We start from the raw sequence: 18364 nt of genomic DNA, 5'->3' as shown, positions 1-18364 counted from the left end.
GCAGCGCCGTCTGCGCAGGGGATCCTCGTGGCCACCGGGGCTGCGCGCGAGCTTGGGGCGACTGTGGCGGCCGGGGGAGTGCAGGGCCGCGGAGGGAAGAGGACGCGGGCCCGGGCCAGGGAGGGAGAGCTGTGCAGGGCTGGACCGGCCGGCCGGAGCAGCAGAGGAAAGGTGCACCCCGGGGCTGGGCCAGGCGGGTGAGCGTGCTTCAGGCCTGAAGGTAGCGCGGGGCCCGAAGCTAGGCGTCCCCTCTGGTGCACCCCGCTCCCTGGAGTCCTGGCGAGCCTCGCTGCCCCCCTCCCCTGCTCGGTCCCCTCCTCTCCTCACAGCCCGCAGAGCCTCCCTCCCTGCCCGGCGCTTCCCACGGGGAGAGAAGAAAAAACAGGAGGGGGAAGGAAGGACCAGGGAGGGGAGGGAGGAGTGGAGGGGGACTGTTCGGAGTGGTCCTCGCGCCCCCGCCCCTCGCGCTCTCCCGACGAAGCTCCTCGAGCCCGGCCGGGTACAAGTCTGTCCTCCGACGTCAGGGGGTCATTAATAACCAATTAGGAGGGTCACTGCGGCTCCTATAAAGGCGCTGAGATTTTGCCAAGGGGAAGACGGCCCCGGCCGGGTGTGCGAGAGGCTAGCGCGCGTCTGAGAGCCCCTCGCTGCCGCTTTCCGGCAACCACCCGCCTCTCTCCCACCCCGCACCCCCTGCACCCGCCTCCGCCTCCACCCGCGTCTCTCCACCCTCTGCGCCGCCTCTGCCATCTCTGCAGATTTCCCCATCTCTCTTCCTCTCTGCCTGTCTCCCCCTCGTTCACTTTCCACCAGCCGCCCCCTCACCTCCCGCTCCCTCCTGTGTCCTCCTCCTCTCCGTCCTCCCCCTGCTCCTGTTTCTTCTCCTTCGCAGCCCTCTCCTCTCGCTCCTTGGGCTCCCCTCTCGCTCGCCCACCTCCCCCGTCGGCCGGGCCACCACCCGGCGCCGGGGAGCCCCGGGCCGCCCATGATGGGCTCCGTGCTCCCGGCTGAGGCCCTGGTGCTCAAGACGGGGCTGAAGGCGCCAGGGCTGGCGCTGGCCGAGGTCATCACCTCCGACATCCTGCACAGCTTCCTGTACGGCCGCTGGCGCAACGTGCTCGGGGAGCAGCTCTTCGAGGACAAGAGCCACCACGCCAGCCCCAAGACGGCCTTCACCGCCGAGGTGCTCGCGCAGTCCTTCTCGGGCGGTGAGTCCAGCCGTCGGGGCCCGGCGCCACCCCTCCTCCCGGTAACCCTTATTCCGGTCCTGGCGGTGCACGAGACGCGGTTGGGATACCCGGCCTCACTGCTGCTCGCGCCACCTTGGGCGCTCCCGGCGCTCCGTGCACCTCAGTTTCCCCGTGGGTCAAGCCAAGGCGCGAGCCGCCAGGCAGAGGTGGGTCGCAGAGCAGCTCCGCAGCCCACACGGCTCAAGGACAGATCCCGGCGACCCCGTCGCCCCCGCCGGCCCCTCCCTTCCCCTCCCGCGCTAGAGCTGGCGGGTTCCCGGCATTTAAAGCCTTACTAGGCGTGTAATAGCAGTTGACTCAAAAAGAAGGGGTTTTAAATTCATTTAGTTAACTTGGGCTTGACCCGCGAAAGTTCCCACTTAAACCAAGAACTTTAAAAGGCAGCCGGGGCTGGGGAGGGGGCGGAGGGCGGGCAGGCGGGGAGAAAAAGCCGCGGGGAGAGCGAGGGAGAGAAAGAGAGAGCGAGAAAAGTTTCTTTTCTTTAAGATGTCTCAAGTTCTTATTCCTCATTCATCAACCCGCAAACAATATCTTTCCCCGGCTCTGGCTTCTCTGCGCGTCGCCCTCTTTTCCCCCTTTACGATTTCTGTTCCTCTCTTAATTTACCGTGAAGACTAATTCCACTTCCATTCACGCTATGTCAACCATCTAATCCCCCCTTTTTGTAAGGGGAATTCCTCGGCCCCTTTTAAACAAGTCCCCTCCGCATTGAGCTACAATTTACTGCTACAGCATTCTTCCAGGGCTAATGAATTTAGAATTAGCAATTTGTTTCGAATGGAGCCGAGTGAATGCGATCACTTTAACAGCGTGACAAATTGCCCGCCGCGCCGCAATGGACACCGTTTAACCCCCCCTTTCAGCCGGCCCGCTCGCCGGGTATTTTCCCAGGTAGCTTAGAGGGGAACCTTGTAAGACATGGAGGCCGCCCCTGTGCGCCTCGCAGCTCCCAGCCTGGCCGCAGAGGCCCGAGAGGGGAACCCTCGGGGGGCTGAGTGCCGCCGCGGCTCCTCCCAGTCCAGAGAGAGGACATCAGGGTTTATCTGAGCCCGGGCGCTGCCCTCCCTGGCACCCCAGGGCCTGGGAGAAGAGAGGGACTCGGAGCGCCCGGGGTCACACAGCGAGCGCGGAGCCTGGCCAGCTGCTGCCCGCTGCTGTTTCTTTGGCACCTTCAACGCCTTCCAGCCCGAGGTCTGTCCCCAGTGCTGACCACGTCCGGGCTCCTCTGCCAGTGCCCAGAGCCCGGACGCATAGTGGGCTTCCGGAACCCGGCTAGGTGAAAGAGCCTCGGGTTGGCCTTCACCTCCTTGCGGGACTTGGCCGCAGTTTCCTCGTGCCTAAAACCGCTCACTGCCGTTGGTTCACTAATTCTTAAAAACTTTTCTGGGGCAGAGGAAGGAAGAAGTTGTGAATGTTTTGAGGATTCGTGGAGAGACTAAAACCCGCTTTTAAAAATGATCCCCAACGCACCACTGGCTTTCCAGGGCACGGAGGGTCCCCGGGTTGCAAACAGAGGAGAGGCCGTTGAGCCTCCGCGCATCCGACTGCCCCCAACACCTGGGTGACCTCTCTGGATCTGGGGCCGATTTGGGGTTGGCCAGTCTGGGCAGGACCGAAGCCTGGGTCCCAGCGGGGAAGGAAGAGCCAGGCCTGGCTGCCTCCGGCTCTGACCGGTTTTCCTGCCCCCGCCGCCGCAGAGGTGCAGAAGCTGTCCAGCTTGGTGCTGCCGGCGGAGGTGATCATCGCGCAGAGCTCCATCCCTGGCGAGGGTCTCGGCATCTTCTCCAAGACGTGGATCAAGGCGGGCACCGAGATGGGCCCCTTCACCGGCCGGGTGATCGCCCCAGAGCATGTGGACATCTGCAAGAACAACAACCTCATGTGGGAGGTAGGCGCGGGCTGGAGACGAGGGGCGGGTGCGGGGGTGGGGGAGCGCTGGCCCAGGGTGGGACCCGGGATGGAAGCAGCGGGCACTCCTGGCCTGGACAACCCCCTGAGCCGGGACTCTAAGCCGCCTGAACCTGGAGCTCACCCGAACCTGGAGCTCACCCTGAACCTGGAGCTCACCCCGAACCTGGAGCTCATCCCAACACCTTGCTGCCTCAGAAGGCAGGGGAATATCCGACCCTCCTTCCTCCAGGACACCCGGGCAGAGCAGGACTGTTGTTGGCTCCACTTGGTAGATGAGGGTACTGAGACCCAGAGCAGCCAGGTCACTTATCCAGGGTCCCCACCGCCCGCCCTCCAGGTGACCTCCCAGCTTACATTCTTTCCCTGCGCTGGGAAGCAGCTCCAGGAAAGCCGCTCAAGGCCAGTCCTGGCCTGGGGGTGAGGTGGGGCTGGAAAGGAGAATGCCTGGTGAAGGCAGAATGACATTCACAATGACTGCGGCTGAGCTGCCATTGAGTCAGCTTCTGTGTCCCCAGCCTGAGTCACGGATGACCTCAGCAGCCCGTGCCTTACTATTCCCATTTTACGGAGGGAAACCACAGCTCCAAGAGGCTTCCATCCTACGCCTTCCCACCCCTCACTGTGATGGGTGCCAGGGAGGGACCCACTGTACTTCCTCCTACCTTGCAGGATAGGAAACCCACTGAGGCCAGACTGGTGCACCCCCTTCCTAGTCCCATTCCCTCACCCACTCCTCTCAACCAGCACCCTCCTGGCAGACCCTGAAGAAGCCCAACTTGATAGAACTGGGTAATGGCCCAGAGGCCTCTCCTGACCTCATCTTCTCCCTCCCCTGGAGGCCTGGGCCACTAACTACCTTTTCCAGTTGCTGGGTCAGGAAGTTGGGGTCCAGTTTGACTTCTGAGTGGCCTTGGCAGCTCCCGTGAAGGGGTTTAGACCAAGCTAGAGTGCCACAGCGAGCCCGTCCTCCCTCCTGGGCTCCAGTGCCCTCCCTCTCTGAGGCCCTGGCTGATGTTCTCAGTGTCGTGGGGAGCACCTCTGCATCCCCTGAAAGAGCTCAGGGCCACTTTGGGCAGTGACACCTTGGAGACTCTTTTCTTCTGAGGGCAGGGAGGACATGGCAACAGGATCATGGATCTTGGTCAGCCCATCGTGCCCTGCAGACTGACCCCCTGTGGGCCACTTCCAGATGGCTAGCCTCAGGCAAGTCCCAGCACGTCTCCAGCCTCCTTTCCACGGCTGGAAAACGGAGCTTTATCCACTTCCCGGGGCTGCTGTGAGGATGGAGTGCGTGTGTGTGTGTGTGTGTGTGTGTGTGTGTGTGTGTGTGTCTGGAAGATCATACACGTGGCATAGCCCTGCCTTACCTGATCTTTGATCCATCTGTGCCCAGGTGTTCAACGAGGATGGCACGGTGCGCTACTTCATCGATGCCAGCCAGGAGGACCACCGGAGCTGGATGACCTACATCAAGTGTGCACGTAACGAGCAGGAGCAGAACCTGGAGGTGGTCCAGATCGGCACCAGCATCTTCTACAAGGCCATCGAGGTGTGTGTGTGCACCGTTGTGCAGGGACCAACCAGTGAACCTGACGGGGGGAGGTGTGCAGGGCAGTGGCGTCCAGGAACCACAGCGGACAGTGGGGACCCGACACTGGCCTAGCCAGCCCTGCTCAGGCCATGCGGCTGTGGCAGACAGCTGGTCTCCAGACACTCTGCTCTCCGGTGTGTGACCTCCACACGAAGCTTTCTGCTGCAGATCAGAAAGGATGGAACTCTCAACTTGATGCCATTGGGAATGTCACGAGCATCTCAATAGTGAGGTCCCTGGAGGTTGGCTGAGGGTGTCCCAAGGTTCAGGGGTCGGAGAGGCAGCCCAGGGAACGCGTTGGTGGGGAGGCAGGGCGTGTGTCTGCCACCATTTAGCTGTCTGAGGTCCCTCATCCTGCATGCATGGGCACCAGTGGCTTATGGCTCACGAGCCCAGTCTCAGCGATGGCTCCCCATGTGTCAGGCTTTCAGATCATAGATATGCAGTGTGGCCTTTAATCCCCACGGACCCCCAGAGGAGGATTTTGTGATTATTTACAGTTTATAGACCAGAAAACCTGGTCTCCCTCGGTGGCAGTGGACTTGGGAATTTTGCAGGGCATCTGGGGAGATCGTTAGCACTAATAGCTGCGCTTCCTGAGCCTTCTCAGAGGAGACAGGGCCAGATAACAGGCTGGACGCAGTGGCTCACACCTGTAATCTCAGCACTTTGGGAGGCCGAGGTGGGTGAACTCCTGAGGTTAGGAGTTCACTAACCTCTACTAAAAATACAAAAATTAGCTGGGCGTGGTGGCAGGAGCCTATAATCTCAGCTACTCTGGAGGCCCAGGCCCAGGACAGAGGTGGCTTGAACACAGGAGACAGAGGTTGCAGTGAGCTAAGATTGTGCCACTGTACTCCAGCCTGGGTGACACAGTGAGACTCCATCTCAAAAAAAAAAAAAAAAAAAAAAAAAGATAACAGACAGGTAAATATCACTTCCTGTGGTGTGGCGGGGGTGAGGCTGAGCCAGGAAGGTTCAGAGGAGGATGGGAAGAGGAGGGCTTCCTGGCAGGGCAGTGCTTGGGCAGAGTCAGGAAAGCTCCAGGTGGCTACGCAGGGGCTGAGGGTGCAAACCAAGCAGAGAGCTGGTCACCAGGCAGGCCCACACAGGGACCCGCCCTGGACAGTGTCCCTTGGCAGGAAATCTGGCCCAGGAGTAGAGGGAAGCCACCTGACGGCTGGTGGGAATAGGCTGGTGGCAAGTGCTGTGCAGAAGTGGTCAGGCTCTTCCTATCACACTTCTCTGCTCCCTGTGGGGTGGGGCTGGGGCTTGGTGGAGTTTTTCGGGTGTTCTGGAGGACCAGAGAACGACTGACCTTTAGTCCATGTTCCATTTTCTCCCCAGGACTCAGATCCTGAAGCTCTTTCTAAGACCCCTGGGGGCGCCAGGGCCTAGTAGCTTCTGGGACGGGTTCCTTTGGTTGTCCGTGAGTAACAAGGCCCCAGGGACTCTCCCAGAGGTGATAGCAGAGGGCCTAGCCTGGGTCCCAGCTGAGGGGGGTGCTTGGATGAGCAGGAAGTGGAGGATAAGAAACAGGTGAGTGGTTCCTGGATTGGGCTTCAAGTGAGGTAGGATGGCTGTGGGGCAGGGTGCAGAGAGGACTGAAGGTGGCCCAGGCCCAGGACAGAGGTGGCTCCTGTGACCATCTGGCTGGGCCACCACATCCTAGAATTGACTTCCAGCGTAGTTGAGCCCCACACCTAACAGAATGCACCTTCCCAGATCCTCACCCCACCACCGTCTCACACACATCTTCACCCTGGTACCCTCCTTCTCAGCCATCCTGATACAGATGCAATGGAGGACTCCCACTCCCCTCACCCCCCTACACACACTCGTGTGAACATAGGAGACAGACCTACATCATTTTGGCAAGAGGGCTCCAGGCTGGGGCAGACGTGGGGGCCTGAGTCTCATCTGGCTGTGCAGGTCACACCAGCTAGAAGCCAAACAAACTAATATTTCTAATCAGGAAATATGATTAGATATTTAGAAATTCAGTCCAAGGGCAAGGAGCTGTAGAATATCTTCGAGGAAGCATCTGAATGTATAGGATTAGGAAAAATGGTCATCTACATTCGATCGGGAATTTACGTTGAAAAAGGATCAGGCAGGGATGGTGGCTCACGCCTGTAATCCCAACAGTTTGGGAGGCTGAGGTGGACAAATAGCCTGAGGTCAAGAGTTGGAGACCAGCCTGGCCAACATGGTGAAACGCTGTCTCTACTAAAAGTACAAAAATTAAGCAAGCGTGGTGGCAGGTGCCTGTAATCCCAGCTACTTGGGAGGCTGAGGCAGGAGAATCGCTTGAACCCGGGAGTTGGAGGTTGTAGTGAGCTGAGATCAGCACCACTGTACTCCAGTCTGAGTGACAAAGTGAGACTCCACCTCAACAACAATAAAAAAAAAAAAAAAGAGGATCAGGACGCACTCACACACACTATCATCTACGTGAAACAGACAGGTCCACTGATTCGGCTATCAATGCTTTCCCTTCTGAGAAGGGACTGTTGGTGTGAAGGACAAGAAAGCACAATGCCACACATTTTACTTTTAAAGTAAATTTGGATACATTTTTTTGGAAACCATTTCGTCAAAATGTCAGATTCCACTTACCGGATAAATTCCACCCTGGAGATGAGGCTGAGGCCCGGCGCTCACGCAGCCCTTCTGAGCTAGACCAGAAGACACTGCTGCTCCCCAGGCCACCCCTGGGATGCCTCAGGAATCAGTCGGCTGTTTGTTCTGTGCACGTGGGTGAGTTAACCAAGGACAATGACCTCTACGGTGATGTTTTCTTGAACTTTCTGCCACTCAGAACCGTTATTCATATTTCATAACAATAACCCATTACTTGCCAAAAATAGGAAGGAACATCTTTATTCAACAAGCAGAATATACTATTGCTGCTCTAAAACTTTCCATAAATACAGAATAACAACCCTCTCAACAGAGACAAAGGCAACGGGGCTTTAGAGCCCAGGCGGTGAGTGGAGGGTCCCCAGCAGGGTGTGCAACTGGCCAGATCCACTGACGTGGTCCCTGGGGAACCTCCTGGCTTACTCCAGTCACAGAATGTACTATAACCTCAGGTGCCCAAAATGACAGTTCTAGAAAGTGCCTAGCACATAGCAAGTGGCCACTAAATGAAGGAATAAAAGGGGCTTAGCAACTTTTTTTTTCTTTGAGACAGAGTCTTACTCTGTTGTCCAGGCTGGGGTGTAGTGGTACAATCTTGGCTCACCACAACCTCTGCCTCCCAGGTTCAAGCAATTCTCCTGCCTCCCAAGTAGCTGGGATTACAGGCTCCACACCAGGCTAATTTTTGTATTTTTAGTAGATTTCCCCATGTTGGCCAGGTTGGTCTCGAACTCCTGACCTCAAGTGATCCACCCGCTTCAGCCTCCCAAAGTGCTGGGATTACAGGTGTGAGCCACTGCACCTGGGCAGTAACTTTTAAAAAATAGAATCTGCTCAGCCCTTGGGGTGCTGCTCTCTATTACTATCCCCATTTTTATGGTGGTAAAATTAAAATGTTCAGGGAGATTACGGAAGGTCGTTGAGCTGTGATTGAAACCCAGGCTCGTCTGACCCCAGAGCTGGAGTGCTGAATCACCATGCCATGTGGCCTCCCTGGCCAATATCTATTTGCTGGAACTCTATTAATTGGTGTGTCGGGACATCTGTGGTACAATGGAAATTGATGTTTGTCCAGATGACATTGAGATCCTTTTACCCTGGGGCTGTGGCTCCCTGGAGAAGGGGAGGGTATTTGCAGTCTCCAGGGAGCATGTTCAGTGGGAGGACATGAATTTACAGCAGGAAAACTAGTCAAAAATTCTGTCATTTCCAATTTATAATAAAAATTCAGAAAGCGGGGCAGGACAGGCCTTCTGGGCTGATAGGGATGGTTGAGAAGCACGTTGAGAGGGTATGTCTATTTGTCAACAAAAGACTCAGGCACTGGTGTTCCAGAGTTTTGCTGATGTAGATTTTGTGGTACAGGACTCGGTTCCTTTGGGAATTGCTTTGTTTGTTTTGTGTTCTAAGCCTATCCCTACTCCCCAGAAAAGTGAAAGACCAGCTGATCCTGCTTCTCCGAGCCCCAGCAGAGAGCCTGGCTGCAGGCCAGGCCCAAGTCTCAGCAGTGAAGAGTCAGTGCTGCCGAGGGGGCCTACAGGCCACGGTGGCTGGTCTTTGCATCCAGGCGGTTGGCTGGTGGGACCCTGGGAGCCTCTGCACAGTCAGCCCAGGGTTCCAGGGAAAAAGCTGCGGGTTCCAGGGAAGAAGCTGCAGGTTCCAGGGTTTCCTGGGCTTGATCGTAGAAGTTTGTTTATGGAAGGTACCTGTGAGCAGGCAGACACCAGAGGCCTGGGCAGGGGACACTGAAGGGCAGAGAGACTCCCAGTTCCCCTGCCACTGGGCAGGTGAGGCTGTCTCCCTGCTGCTGCTGGCTTCTAGCTGGCTGGAAATATACGTCATTCTCAATTCCAGTAGGCTCTTTTTTTTTTCTTTTGGAGACAATTTTGTTCTGTCTCCCAGGCTGGAGTACTCAGCTCACCACAACCTCCACCTCCTGAGTTCAAGCGATTAAGCGAATCTCGTGCCTCAGTCACATGAATAGATGTGAGTACAGGCATGCACCACCACTCCCAGTTAATTTTTTTTTTCTTTCTTTCTTTTTTTTTTTTTTTTTTGAGGCAGCGTCTTGCTCTGTCACCCAGGCTAGAGTACAATGGCACTATCTCGGCTCATTGCAGCCTCCGCCTCCCAGGTTCAAGCGATTCTCCTACCTCAGCCTCCCAAGTAGCTGGGATTACAGGTGCCTGCCACCACACCTGGCTCATTTTTGTATTTTTAGTAGAGACGGGGTTTCACTATGTTGGGCAGGCTGGTCTCGAACTCCTGACCTCATGATCCGCCCGCCTCAGGCTCCCAAAGTGCTGGGATTACAGTCATGAGACACCATGCCCAGCCCAATTTTTATATTTTTAGTAGAGACAGGGTTTTGTCAAGTTGGCCAGGCTTGTCTTGAACCCCTGGCCTCAAGTGATCCACCCACCTCGTCCTCTCAAAGTTCTGAGGTTACCGGTGTGAGCCACCACGCCCAGCCTGTAGGCTCTTTTTAATTGATTTCCTTGCTATTAAAAAATAATTTGTGTGTGTGTGTGTATAGAATATATGCTCATTATTTTTTTTTTTTTTTTTTTTTTTTTTGAGACGGAGTTTCGCTCTTGATACCCAGGCTGGAGCGCAATGGCGCGATCTCGGCTCACCGCAATCTCCGCCTCCTGGGTTCAGGCAATTCTCCTGCCTCAGCCTCCTGAGTAGCTGGGATTACAGGCACGCGCCACCGTGCCCAGCTAATTTTTTTTTTGTATTAGTAGAGACGGGGTTTCACCATGTTGACCAGGATGGTCTCGATCTCTTGACCTCGTGATCCACCCGCCTCGGCCTCCCAAAGTGCTGGGATTACAGGCTTGAGCCACCGCGCCCGGCCTATTTTTTAAAAAGTCAGAGGCATGATGTAGATGGCATCATGCTAGTCTCCATGAACCTTAAGTCAGCATTTTAAAATAGTCTCAAAATGGCAAATCCTTCTGGGGAGAGATGCACAGCAACCCAGTGACAGTGGATGGCATCCAGAGTGGCAGTGACTTCTCATTTTATACCCGTTACATGTTTATACAATTTGGTCCATTTGTCTGCATCGCTGTTTTAATTTTTAAATTCATTAGTAAAATGAATTTTAGTACATTAAAAGCATTCTAGGTCGGGTGGCTCACACTTGTAATCCCAGCACCATGGGAGGCTGAGGTGGGTGGATCATGTGGTCAGGAGTTCGAGACCAGCCTGGCTAAGATGGTGAAACCCCGTCTCTACTAAAAATACAAAAATTAGCCAGGCATGGTGACGGGCACCCGTAGTCCCAGCTACTCGGCAGGAGAACCACTTGAACCCTGGAGGCAGAGGTTGCAGTGAGCCAAGATCACACCACTGCACTCTACCCTGGGCAACAGAGCAAGACTGTCTCAAAAAAAAAAAATTCATAGTAAATAAATAACTCACCCTTATAACTACAATGGTCCCCATCAGAGCTCTTATGTTATTTTATTGATTTATTTATTGAGATGGAGTCTAGCTCTGTCGCCCAGGCTGGAGTGCAGTGGCACAATCTCGGCTTACTGCAACCTACTCCTCCTGGGTACAAGCGATTCTGCTGCCTCAGCTTCCTGAGTAGCCAAGATTACAGGTCTGTACCACCATGCCTGGCTAATTTTGTATTTTTAGTAGAGACAGGGTTTCACATGTTGACCAGGCTAGTCTCGAACTCCTCACCTCAAGTGATCCGCCTGTCTCAGCCTTCCAAAGTGCTGGCATTATAGGCATGAGCCACCGCACCTAGCAAAACTCCTTTTTTTTTGCCCAAGATGGAGTCTTGCTCTGTCACCCAGACTGGAGTGCAGTGGCTCAATCTCGGCTCACTGCAACCTCTGCCTTCTAGGTTCAGGCGATTCTCTTGCGTCAGCTTCCTGAGCAGGTGGGATTACAGGCACATGCTACCACATCTGGCTAATTTTTGTATTTTTAGTAGAGATAGGGTTTCACCATGTTGGCCAAGCTGGTCTCAGACTTCTGACCTGAAGTGATCCGCCCACCTTGTCCTCCCAAAATGCTGGGATTACAGGCATGAGCTACCGGGCCCTGCCTACTGTTACTATATTTATTTGATATTTAATAATAGTTGCTTTTAATTAAAATTAAAAGGCTGGTGTTGGCTTAGTATTTGATGACCCCCAGACCTGCAGCCTGGAGGCAGAGTTCAGCTGGGGCTCCCTGAGCCTCCCATCTCATCCCACATCTTTGCTGGAGGAGTTGGCTTCTCTTCTGGGGGAGATGGGGCTGGGAAGTGGGAGTACCTTCATGGGGCTGGCATCATTGGAGTATTCGCGCCCAGCCTGTGCTCTTGCTGGACACTGAAGACAGAACCCAAGGTCACCCTGGGCTTCCACGGTTCCTGTGGCCTCTGCCACGCTGCTTGATCAGTGAGCATTCCTGCAGGGACTTGGATGTGCCAGAAACCGCTGCCAGCTTCTCTGAGAGGTAGGCGAGCTCCAGTAAAATAATCGCTGGCGCTTCCACGTCTGGACTGTGCCAAGAGCTTTGTGCATATGGTTCTGCTGCACCCCAAAAACCACTTAGTGAGGCCATGGCAATGTGAGGAAACAGGCCCCGTGATGTGAGGGAACTTGACCAAGGTCTCTTGCTCAGCAGAGGGGAGCCCTGGTGGACCCCCACATGTCTGACTCCAGACTGGGTGGGAACCCTCTGCAGGGTGTGTTCAATGAGGGTGCGGATTGCTTTCAAAGAACCATGACATCAGCATGTCTGGTTTCAGCCAAGACTTGAAGCCAAGGATTGGCACAATGTTGGAGGTGACTTACAACCAGAGTCTTAAGAGTTGGGGGCACCTCAGGGACCATGTTCCTTGACCCCCTCATTTGAGGAGCACAGAAAAGCCAAGTGACTTGCCTGAGGTCACACAGGGACCTGGTGAGAGAGGGCTCATCTGCACCATCTGATAGACTCACTTCCTTCACAATTAATTTATGCGAAATATTTCAGTTCCATCATCTGCGTTTTTGGGAGGTTCACAAAACCTCTTCCTTCCATCCCAGTGAGGTCTGGAAAAAAAGTAAAAATTTTAAAACTGTGAAAAACAAACAAATGAAAAACACCCAGATCAGAACCTCTTTCTTCTCTGCCCCTTTCCAGCTGAGGCCTCCACCTCTGACCTGCTGGCCTCCGGGACAGCGGCTATGACTGTGAATGAGCAGAGAGGGCACCAGGACTCTCGCTGTGGTGCCAGACTCTAATCTGTCCACTTTCTTGGAGGCGCCGTCCAACTTTCTGTGGCTTCTGGGACTGCACTTGGTGTTTCCATGCTGGCTTCTTGTCACTTACTGACCCTGAGGCTCACCATGATGCCCTGTGAACCATGGGAGGACGTGGAAATGCATGTGGTGATTCTAGGCAGAGTCTCAGGAGGATGACCATCGCCTAGGCCCCCTCCCATCCTCTGTTCTGAACCATGGGAGGACATGGAAATGCATGTGGTGATTCTAGGCAGAGTCTCAGGAGGATGACCATCGCCTAGGCCCCCTCCCACCCTCTGTTCTCACCCCTTTTCTTTCTACCTCCCTCCCCCCTTCCCTTTTTTTTTTTTCTTGAGACAGGGTCTTGCTCTGTCACCCAGGCTGGAGTGTAATGGTGCAATCTCAGCTCACTGCAACCTCTGCCTTCTGGGATCAAGCAATTCTGCCTCAGCTTCCCAAGTAGCTGGGACTACAGGCATATGCCACCACGCCTGGCTAATTTTTCTTTCTTTTTTTTTTTTTTTTTTTTTTTTTTTGTAGAAACAGGGTTTTGCTATGTTGCCCAGGCTAGTCTCAAACTCCTGGCCTCAAGGAATTGCACACCTTGGCCTCCCAAAGTGCTGGGATTACAGGTATGAGCCACTGCACCCGACCTCCACTTCCCCCTTCTCAGGGGTGAGCAGAGCTTGCTGCGATGGTCTGAGGGTCTTCCAGGCTCTGACCAAGGAAGGAAGATGCAGTGAACAAGAGTTCTGAGTGCTGGCTTTGCAGGCTGAACCAGACAGAGGCAGAGGGAGCTTCTCTCTGACCACGGAAGCCAGTGTGGGGTCCGGCTCTGGCATGGTTTCAGACAACTCTATATTTGTTTTTTGTTTTTTGTTTTTTTTTAAAAAAAGATGAGGTTTCACCATGATGATCAGACTGGTGTTGAACTCCTGACCTCAGGTGATCCACCCACCTTAGCCTCCCAAAGTGCTAGGATTACAGGCGTGAGCCACCGCACCCGGCTTTTTTTTGTTGTTTTTTTTTTGAGACAGAGTCTTGCTCTGTTGCCCAGGCTGGAGTGCAGTGGCACAATCTTGGCTCACAACAACCTCCACATCCTGGGTTCAAGCAAATCTCCTGCCTTAGTCTCCCAAGTAGCTGGGATTACAGGCACGTGCCACCATGCCCAGCTAATGTTTTTTGTATTTTTAGTAGGGACAGGGTTTCACCATGCTGGCCAGGCTGGTCTCCAACCCTCTAACCTCAGGTGATCCACCCGCCTCAGGCTCCCAAAGTGCTGGGATTATAGGCATGAGCCACCGCACCTGCCTGGGTTTCAGACACCTCTAGATGGAATCCCATGTGATCTTTTGTGCTTCAACTAAAAAAGGAACCACCAGGAAAACAAACCAGCTGTTGCCTGGGAGTGTCTGGGTTTTTCCAGGCACATCAGACAGTGGCCCCCAGGGGCAGGTGCCAAGGCCAGCACTTCTGGGATCCAGGCCTCGGGAGAGTGACAGGTGTCCCCTCTCTCATATGCCCTGCCTCGCTAGGGCCTGGAGCTTCCCCACTTGGGAGGGGTAAGTGGCTTCCAAGAGAGGCCTGGCAGGCCCTTTGGGATGTCCTGGAGTGTGTGGTGTTTATGATCAGTGCCATCCCAGGAGCAGGGCCCTTATGGCTCCCTGGATCGCCACCGCAAAACCCTCTCACCAACGTCCTTCGCCATGATTCTGAGGCAGGTCCTCCCTCAGAGCAGCAGAGCCCCAACACCATTCATGGGGTTCTCTGTCATCAACCTAGGATGTGTAAAACGGTGCACGCCAGTGTTTCCTGGGGTAGAGGTGTTCATCCATCCAAATGCTGCTTTTTAGCGTCTGCCGCATGCACGGAGACACTCAGAGCCCTGTGCTTGGTCGGGAAGTACCCGTGATGTGGGCTGCTGATGGGAGCTTTGGGTAAGAGATGTTTCCCGAACATTATCCCCACAGGGTGTAGCCAAGTACTCTAGGGTGCCCCACAGCCCACGCTCCTTGAAAACATCTGGCTCAGCCCTGCAGCCCCGGGGGCTGGCTGACTCTAGTTCCCCTGCGTAAGAATTGAAAAGTTTTCTAGTTTTCCATCTTCCATTACTTCTGCTTGCTGCAAGGCGTCCATTCTGGTGCTATCAGCTTGGAAGCTCTCCTGTGGCTGGAGCTTGGACAGAGATGGCGAGAGGGCCTGGGCAGGGAGAGGCCAGTAGAGTGGCTTGACATCCTAGGGCCTTTCGTGTTTGTGCAGTTTGCCGGGATGGCTCAGGGGAAATGGGCCTGTGTGGCTTTCTGGGGGCTGGCACTGGGTCCAGATCTCCTGGCTGTGAAGGGCTGCTCAGAGATCCCCGACTCTCACCTCCCAGCTGCCGCCTCCCTGACCTCCTCTTGCCCCCTTCCCTGCAGATGATCCCGCCGGACCAGGAGCTGCTGGTGTGGTACGGAAACTCACACAATACCTTCCTGGGGATCCCTGGTGTGCCCGGGCTAGAGGAGGACCAGAAAAAGAACAAGCATGGTAGGTTTTCCCCATGGGGCCACTGAGACATAGACCCATGGAGAGGGGGTCCAGGAAGGCGAGAGAGAGAGAATGAGAGAGGCAGGGAAGCTTCCGGCCTCCAGGGACCTTGGTTCAATGTCTGGCAGCATTGAGCAGCTAAGACATGCAGGTCCAAGGAGGCTGATGCCGCGGGAGCTGCTGCATGGGCCGGGCATTGGTGGAAGATGGTCCTCCTGCTTCCTGGCCAGAAGAGACTGGGGAGTACGTGGGGGAGACCAGAGAGGCAATGAGGCGTGGCAGGAGAAGAAAGGATCTGGGCAGCAGGAGCCTGGGCTGAGTCCTAGTTCTGCTGTGCAGTCTTGGAAATGCCCTGTGCTTCAGTTTCCTCATCTGTAAAGGGAAGGTGCTGGGCAAGATCATCTCTAAGTTCCCTTCCGGCTCTGACAACCTGTGTATTTCCTTGCCCTGCCGCTGATGTCTGCTGCAGGGCCTGGCACAGAGTAGATGCTCAGTGTAAGCCTTTAGAAGGTGGGCAGGACAGAATGTGCCTGCGTGTGTGTTGGGGGGACGCTGCCCATCACAGCAGAGACCATTTGCTCAACACCTATTTCTTGCCAAGAATTGGGCTAAGCCGGGTGTGGTGGCTCACGTCTGTAATCCTAGCACTTTGGGAGGCTGAGACGGGCGGATCACGAGGTCAAGAGATCGAGACCATCTTGGCCAACATGGTGAAACCCCGTCTCTACTAAAAGTACAAAAATTAGCTGGGCGTGGTGGTGCGCACCTGTAGTCCCAGCTACTTGGGAGGCTGAGGCAGGAGAATTGCTTTAACCTGGGAGGGAGAGGTTGCAGTGAGCCGGGGTTGCACCATTGCACTCTGGCCTGGAGCCTGGCAACAGAGCAAGACTCTGTCTTAAAAAAAAAAAAGAATTGGGCTAAACCTTTGGTAGCCATCATCCCACTAGGTCTTCCTAAAACCTCTGTGAATTTTTTTTTTTTTTTTTGAGATGAAGTTTCACTCTGCCACTCAGGCTGGAGTGCAGTGGTGCAGTCTTGGCTTGCTGCAACCTCTGCCTCCCAAGCTCAAGCGATTCTCCTGCCTCAGCCTCCAGAGTAGCTCAGATTACAGGCGCCCACCACCATACCCAGCTAATTTTTGCGTTTTTAGTAGAGATGGGGTTTTGCTATGTTGGCCAAGCTGGTTGCGAACTCCTGACCTCAAGCGATCTGCCCACTTTGGCCTCCTAAAGTGCTGAGATTACCTGTGTGAGCCACTGCACCTGGCCTGTGAAATTTTATTATCCATCTTTTTATTTATTTTTGAGACAGGGTCTCTCTCTGTCACCCAGGCTGGCAGTAGCATGATCTTGGTTCACTGCAGCCTCAAGCTGTCCTCCCACTTCAGCCTCCCAGGTAGCTGGGACCACAGTCATGTGTCACCACACCTGGCTAATTTTTAAAATTTTTTGTAGAGATGGGGTCTCGCCATGTTGTCCAGCTGGTCTGGAATCATAGGATCAAATGATCCTCCTGCCTCTGCCTCCCAAAGTACTGGGATTATAGGCATGAAGCACCGTGGTCAGCGGTCCTGAGGCTCGGGAGCTACTGTTTTTTAAGCCCTTGCTCTGCAGCTGATGTTTTACAAACATTAATTTCTCTAGGCCGGCCACAGTGGCTCATGCCTGTAATCCCAGCACTGGGAGGCAGGCACAGGAGGATTACTTGAGCCCAGGAGTGTCAGATCAGCCTAGGCAACATGGCAAGACCCCATCTCTACAAAAAAATTTAAAAATTAGCCAGGTGTAATGGCCTGAGCCTTTGGTCCCAGCTACCTGGGAGGCTGAAGTGGGAGGATCGCTTGAACCAGGGAGATCGAGGCTGCAGTGAGCTGAGATGGCGCCACTGCACTCCAGCCTGGATGACGGAGCGAGACACTGGAAAAAAAAACAAAAACAAAACTTTTTCACTGATCCTTACCAGGCTTATGAGGGTGATGCTAATATTACCTCCATTTCAGGAAGGAGAAAACCAAGGCGCAGTTCCCTGACACAGAGTAGGCACTCAGTAAATGTTTGTGGGATGAGTTAATGAAAGGTTTGTGGGCGGGGACCATCATAATCGCTTCTTTCTATCGAAGACCTGCTCCAGTCCAGGCACCCTTCAGACACCGGCTAAGGCAGGTCGGGTGCTTAGCGCAGAGACTTTCCATCGACGTCTTTTCTCATCCTCTCGGGCAACCGTGGGCCCGCCCGGAGAGGCAGCGCTAGGTTTCCACTTTACAGATGAGAAAGCTGAAGTTCAGCGAGGATAAGTCGTTAAGTCCGGAGGTCTCGCATCGCGATCGGGAGTCCAACTCCTATCCGACCCCCTAGGGGACCCTTCGCTGTCCCTCCCGTCCGTCTGTCACCGTCTAAGCAGCACCCACCCTCGGGGGCGGACAGGGCCCGGGCAGGGGGCGCTGGGGGCCCGGGCCGCGGGGTGCCGGTTCTAACGGGGCTGCTCTCTCCCCTTCCCCGTCTCCCTTTCCCCGCCTGGCCCCGCGGCCAGAGGACTTCCACCCGGCGGACTCGGCGGCGGGCCCCGCGGGCCGCATGCGCTGCGTCATCTGCCACCGCGGCTTCAACTCGCGCAGCAACCTGCGCTCCCACATGCGCATCCACACGCTGGACAAGCCCTTCGTGTGCCGCTTCTGCAACCGCCGCTTCAGCCAGTCGTCCACGCTGCGCAACCACGTGCGCCTGCACACGGGCGAGCGCCCCTACAAGTGCCAGGTGTGCCAGAGCGCCTACTCGCAGCTGGCGGGCCTGCGCGCACACCAGAAGAGCGCGCGCCACCGGCCGCCCAGCGCCGCGCTGCAGGCGCACTCGCCTGCGCTGCCCGCCCCGCACGCCCACGCGCCCGCGCTCGCCGCCGCCGCCGCCGCCGCCGCCGCCGCAGCCGCGCACCACCTGCCGGCCATGGTGCTGTGAGCGCGCCCGCGTCCCCGCCCGGCCCCGCGCGCCCCTCGCCCTCTGCCCAGATCCCCGGCCCGGCGCCGTCGCGGGGCCCCGCGCGCTGGGGGTGCGCCCCGGAAGTGGCCCCCAGGCACCCCCGCCTCGCCCCATCTCGCCGATGAGGGCACTGAGCGCGGCGTCCCTCGCCCAGGCCGCTCAGCTGGTGCGGCTGCTCGGCCGCCTCCTCTGGGAGGGGGTCCTCCTGCCCGACCTCCGCCCGGAGTTCCC

The 18364-nt window shown here is 55.7% G+C and overlaps 1 protein-coding gene across 1 annotated transcript; it reads left to right on the top strand.

The window, feature by feature from the left end:
* Positions 1-985: 985 nt before the first annotated feature.
* PRDM12 (PR/SET domain 12) lies at positions 986-18112 on the top strand. The gene is made up of 5 exons (XM_021674014.2): positions 986-1208; positions 2948-3138; positions 4555-4710; positions 15050-15161; positions 17691-18112. Exons 1-5 carry the CDS (start codon positions 986-988, stop codon positions 18110-18112), a joined length of 1104 nt encoding a protein of 367 aa, XP_021529689.2.
* The last annotated feature ends 252 nt before the right edge of the window (positions 18113-18364 follow it).

Source organism: Aotus nancymaae, unplaced genomic scaffold (genome assembly GCF_030222135.1).
Source record: "Aotus nancymaae isolate 86718 unplaced genomic scaffold, 86718_ANA_hifiasm-v0.15.2.pri h1tg000003l, whole genome shotgun sequence".
Classification (NCBI taxonomy): Eukaryota; Metazoa; Chordata; class Mammalia; order Primates; family Aotidae; genus Aotus; species Aotus nancymaae.
This window is presented reverse-complemented; position numbering and strand designations above follow the sequence as displayed.

What these genes read in the sequence shown, in the direction of transcription:
- PRDM12 (XM_021674014.2), top strand. Translation starts at nt 986, where the DNA reads ATGATGGGCTCCGTGCTCCCGGCTGAGGCCCTGGTGCTCAAGACGGGG. An exon ending in CGCGCAGTCCTTCTCGGGCG is followed by an intron (nt 1,209 to 2,947) that starts GTGAGTCCAGCC and finishes CCGCCGCCGCAG; the next exon opens with AGGTGCAGAAGCTGTCCAGC. An exon ending in CCAGAAAAAGAACAAGCATG is followed by an intron (nt 15,162 to 17,690) that starts GTAGGTTTTCCC and finishes CCCCGCGGCCAG; the next exon opens with AGGACTTCCACCCGGCGGAC.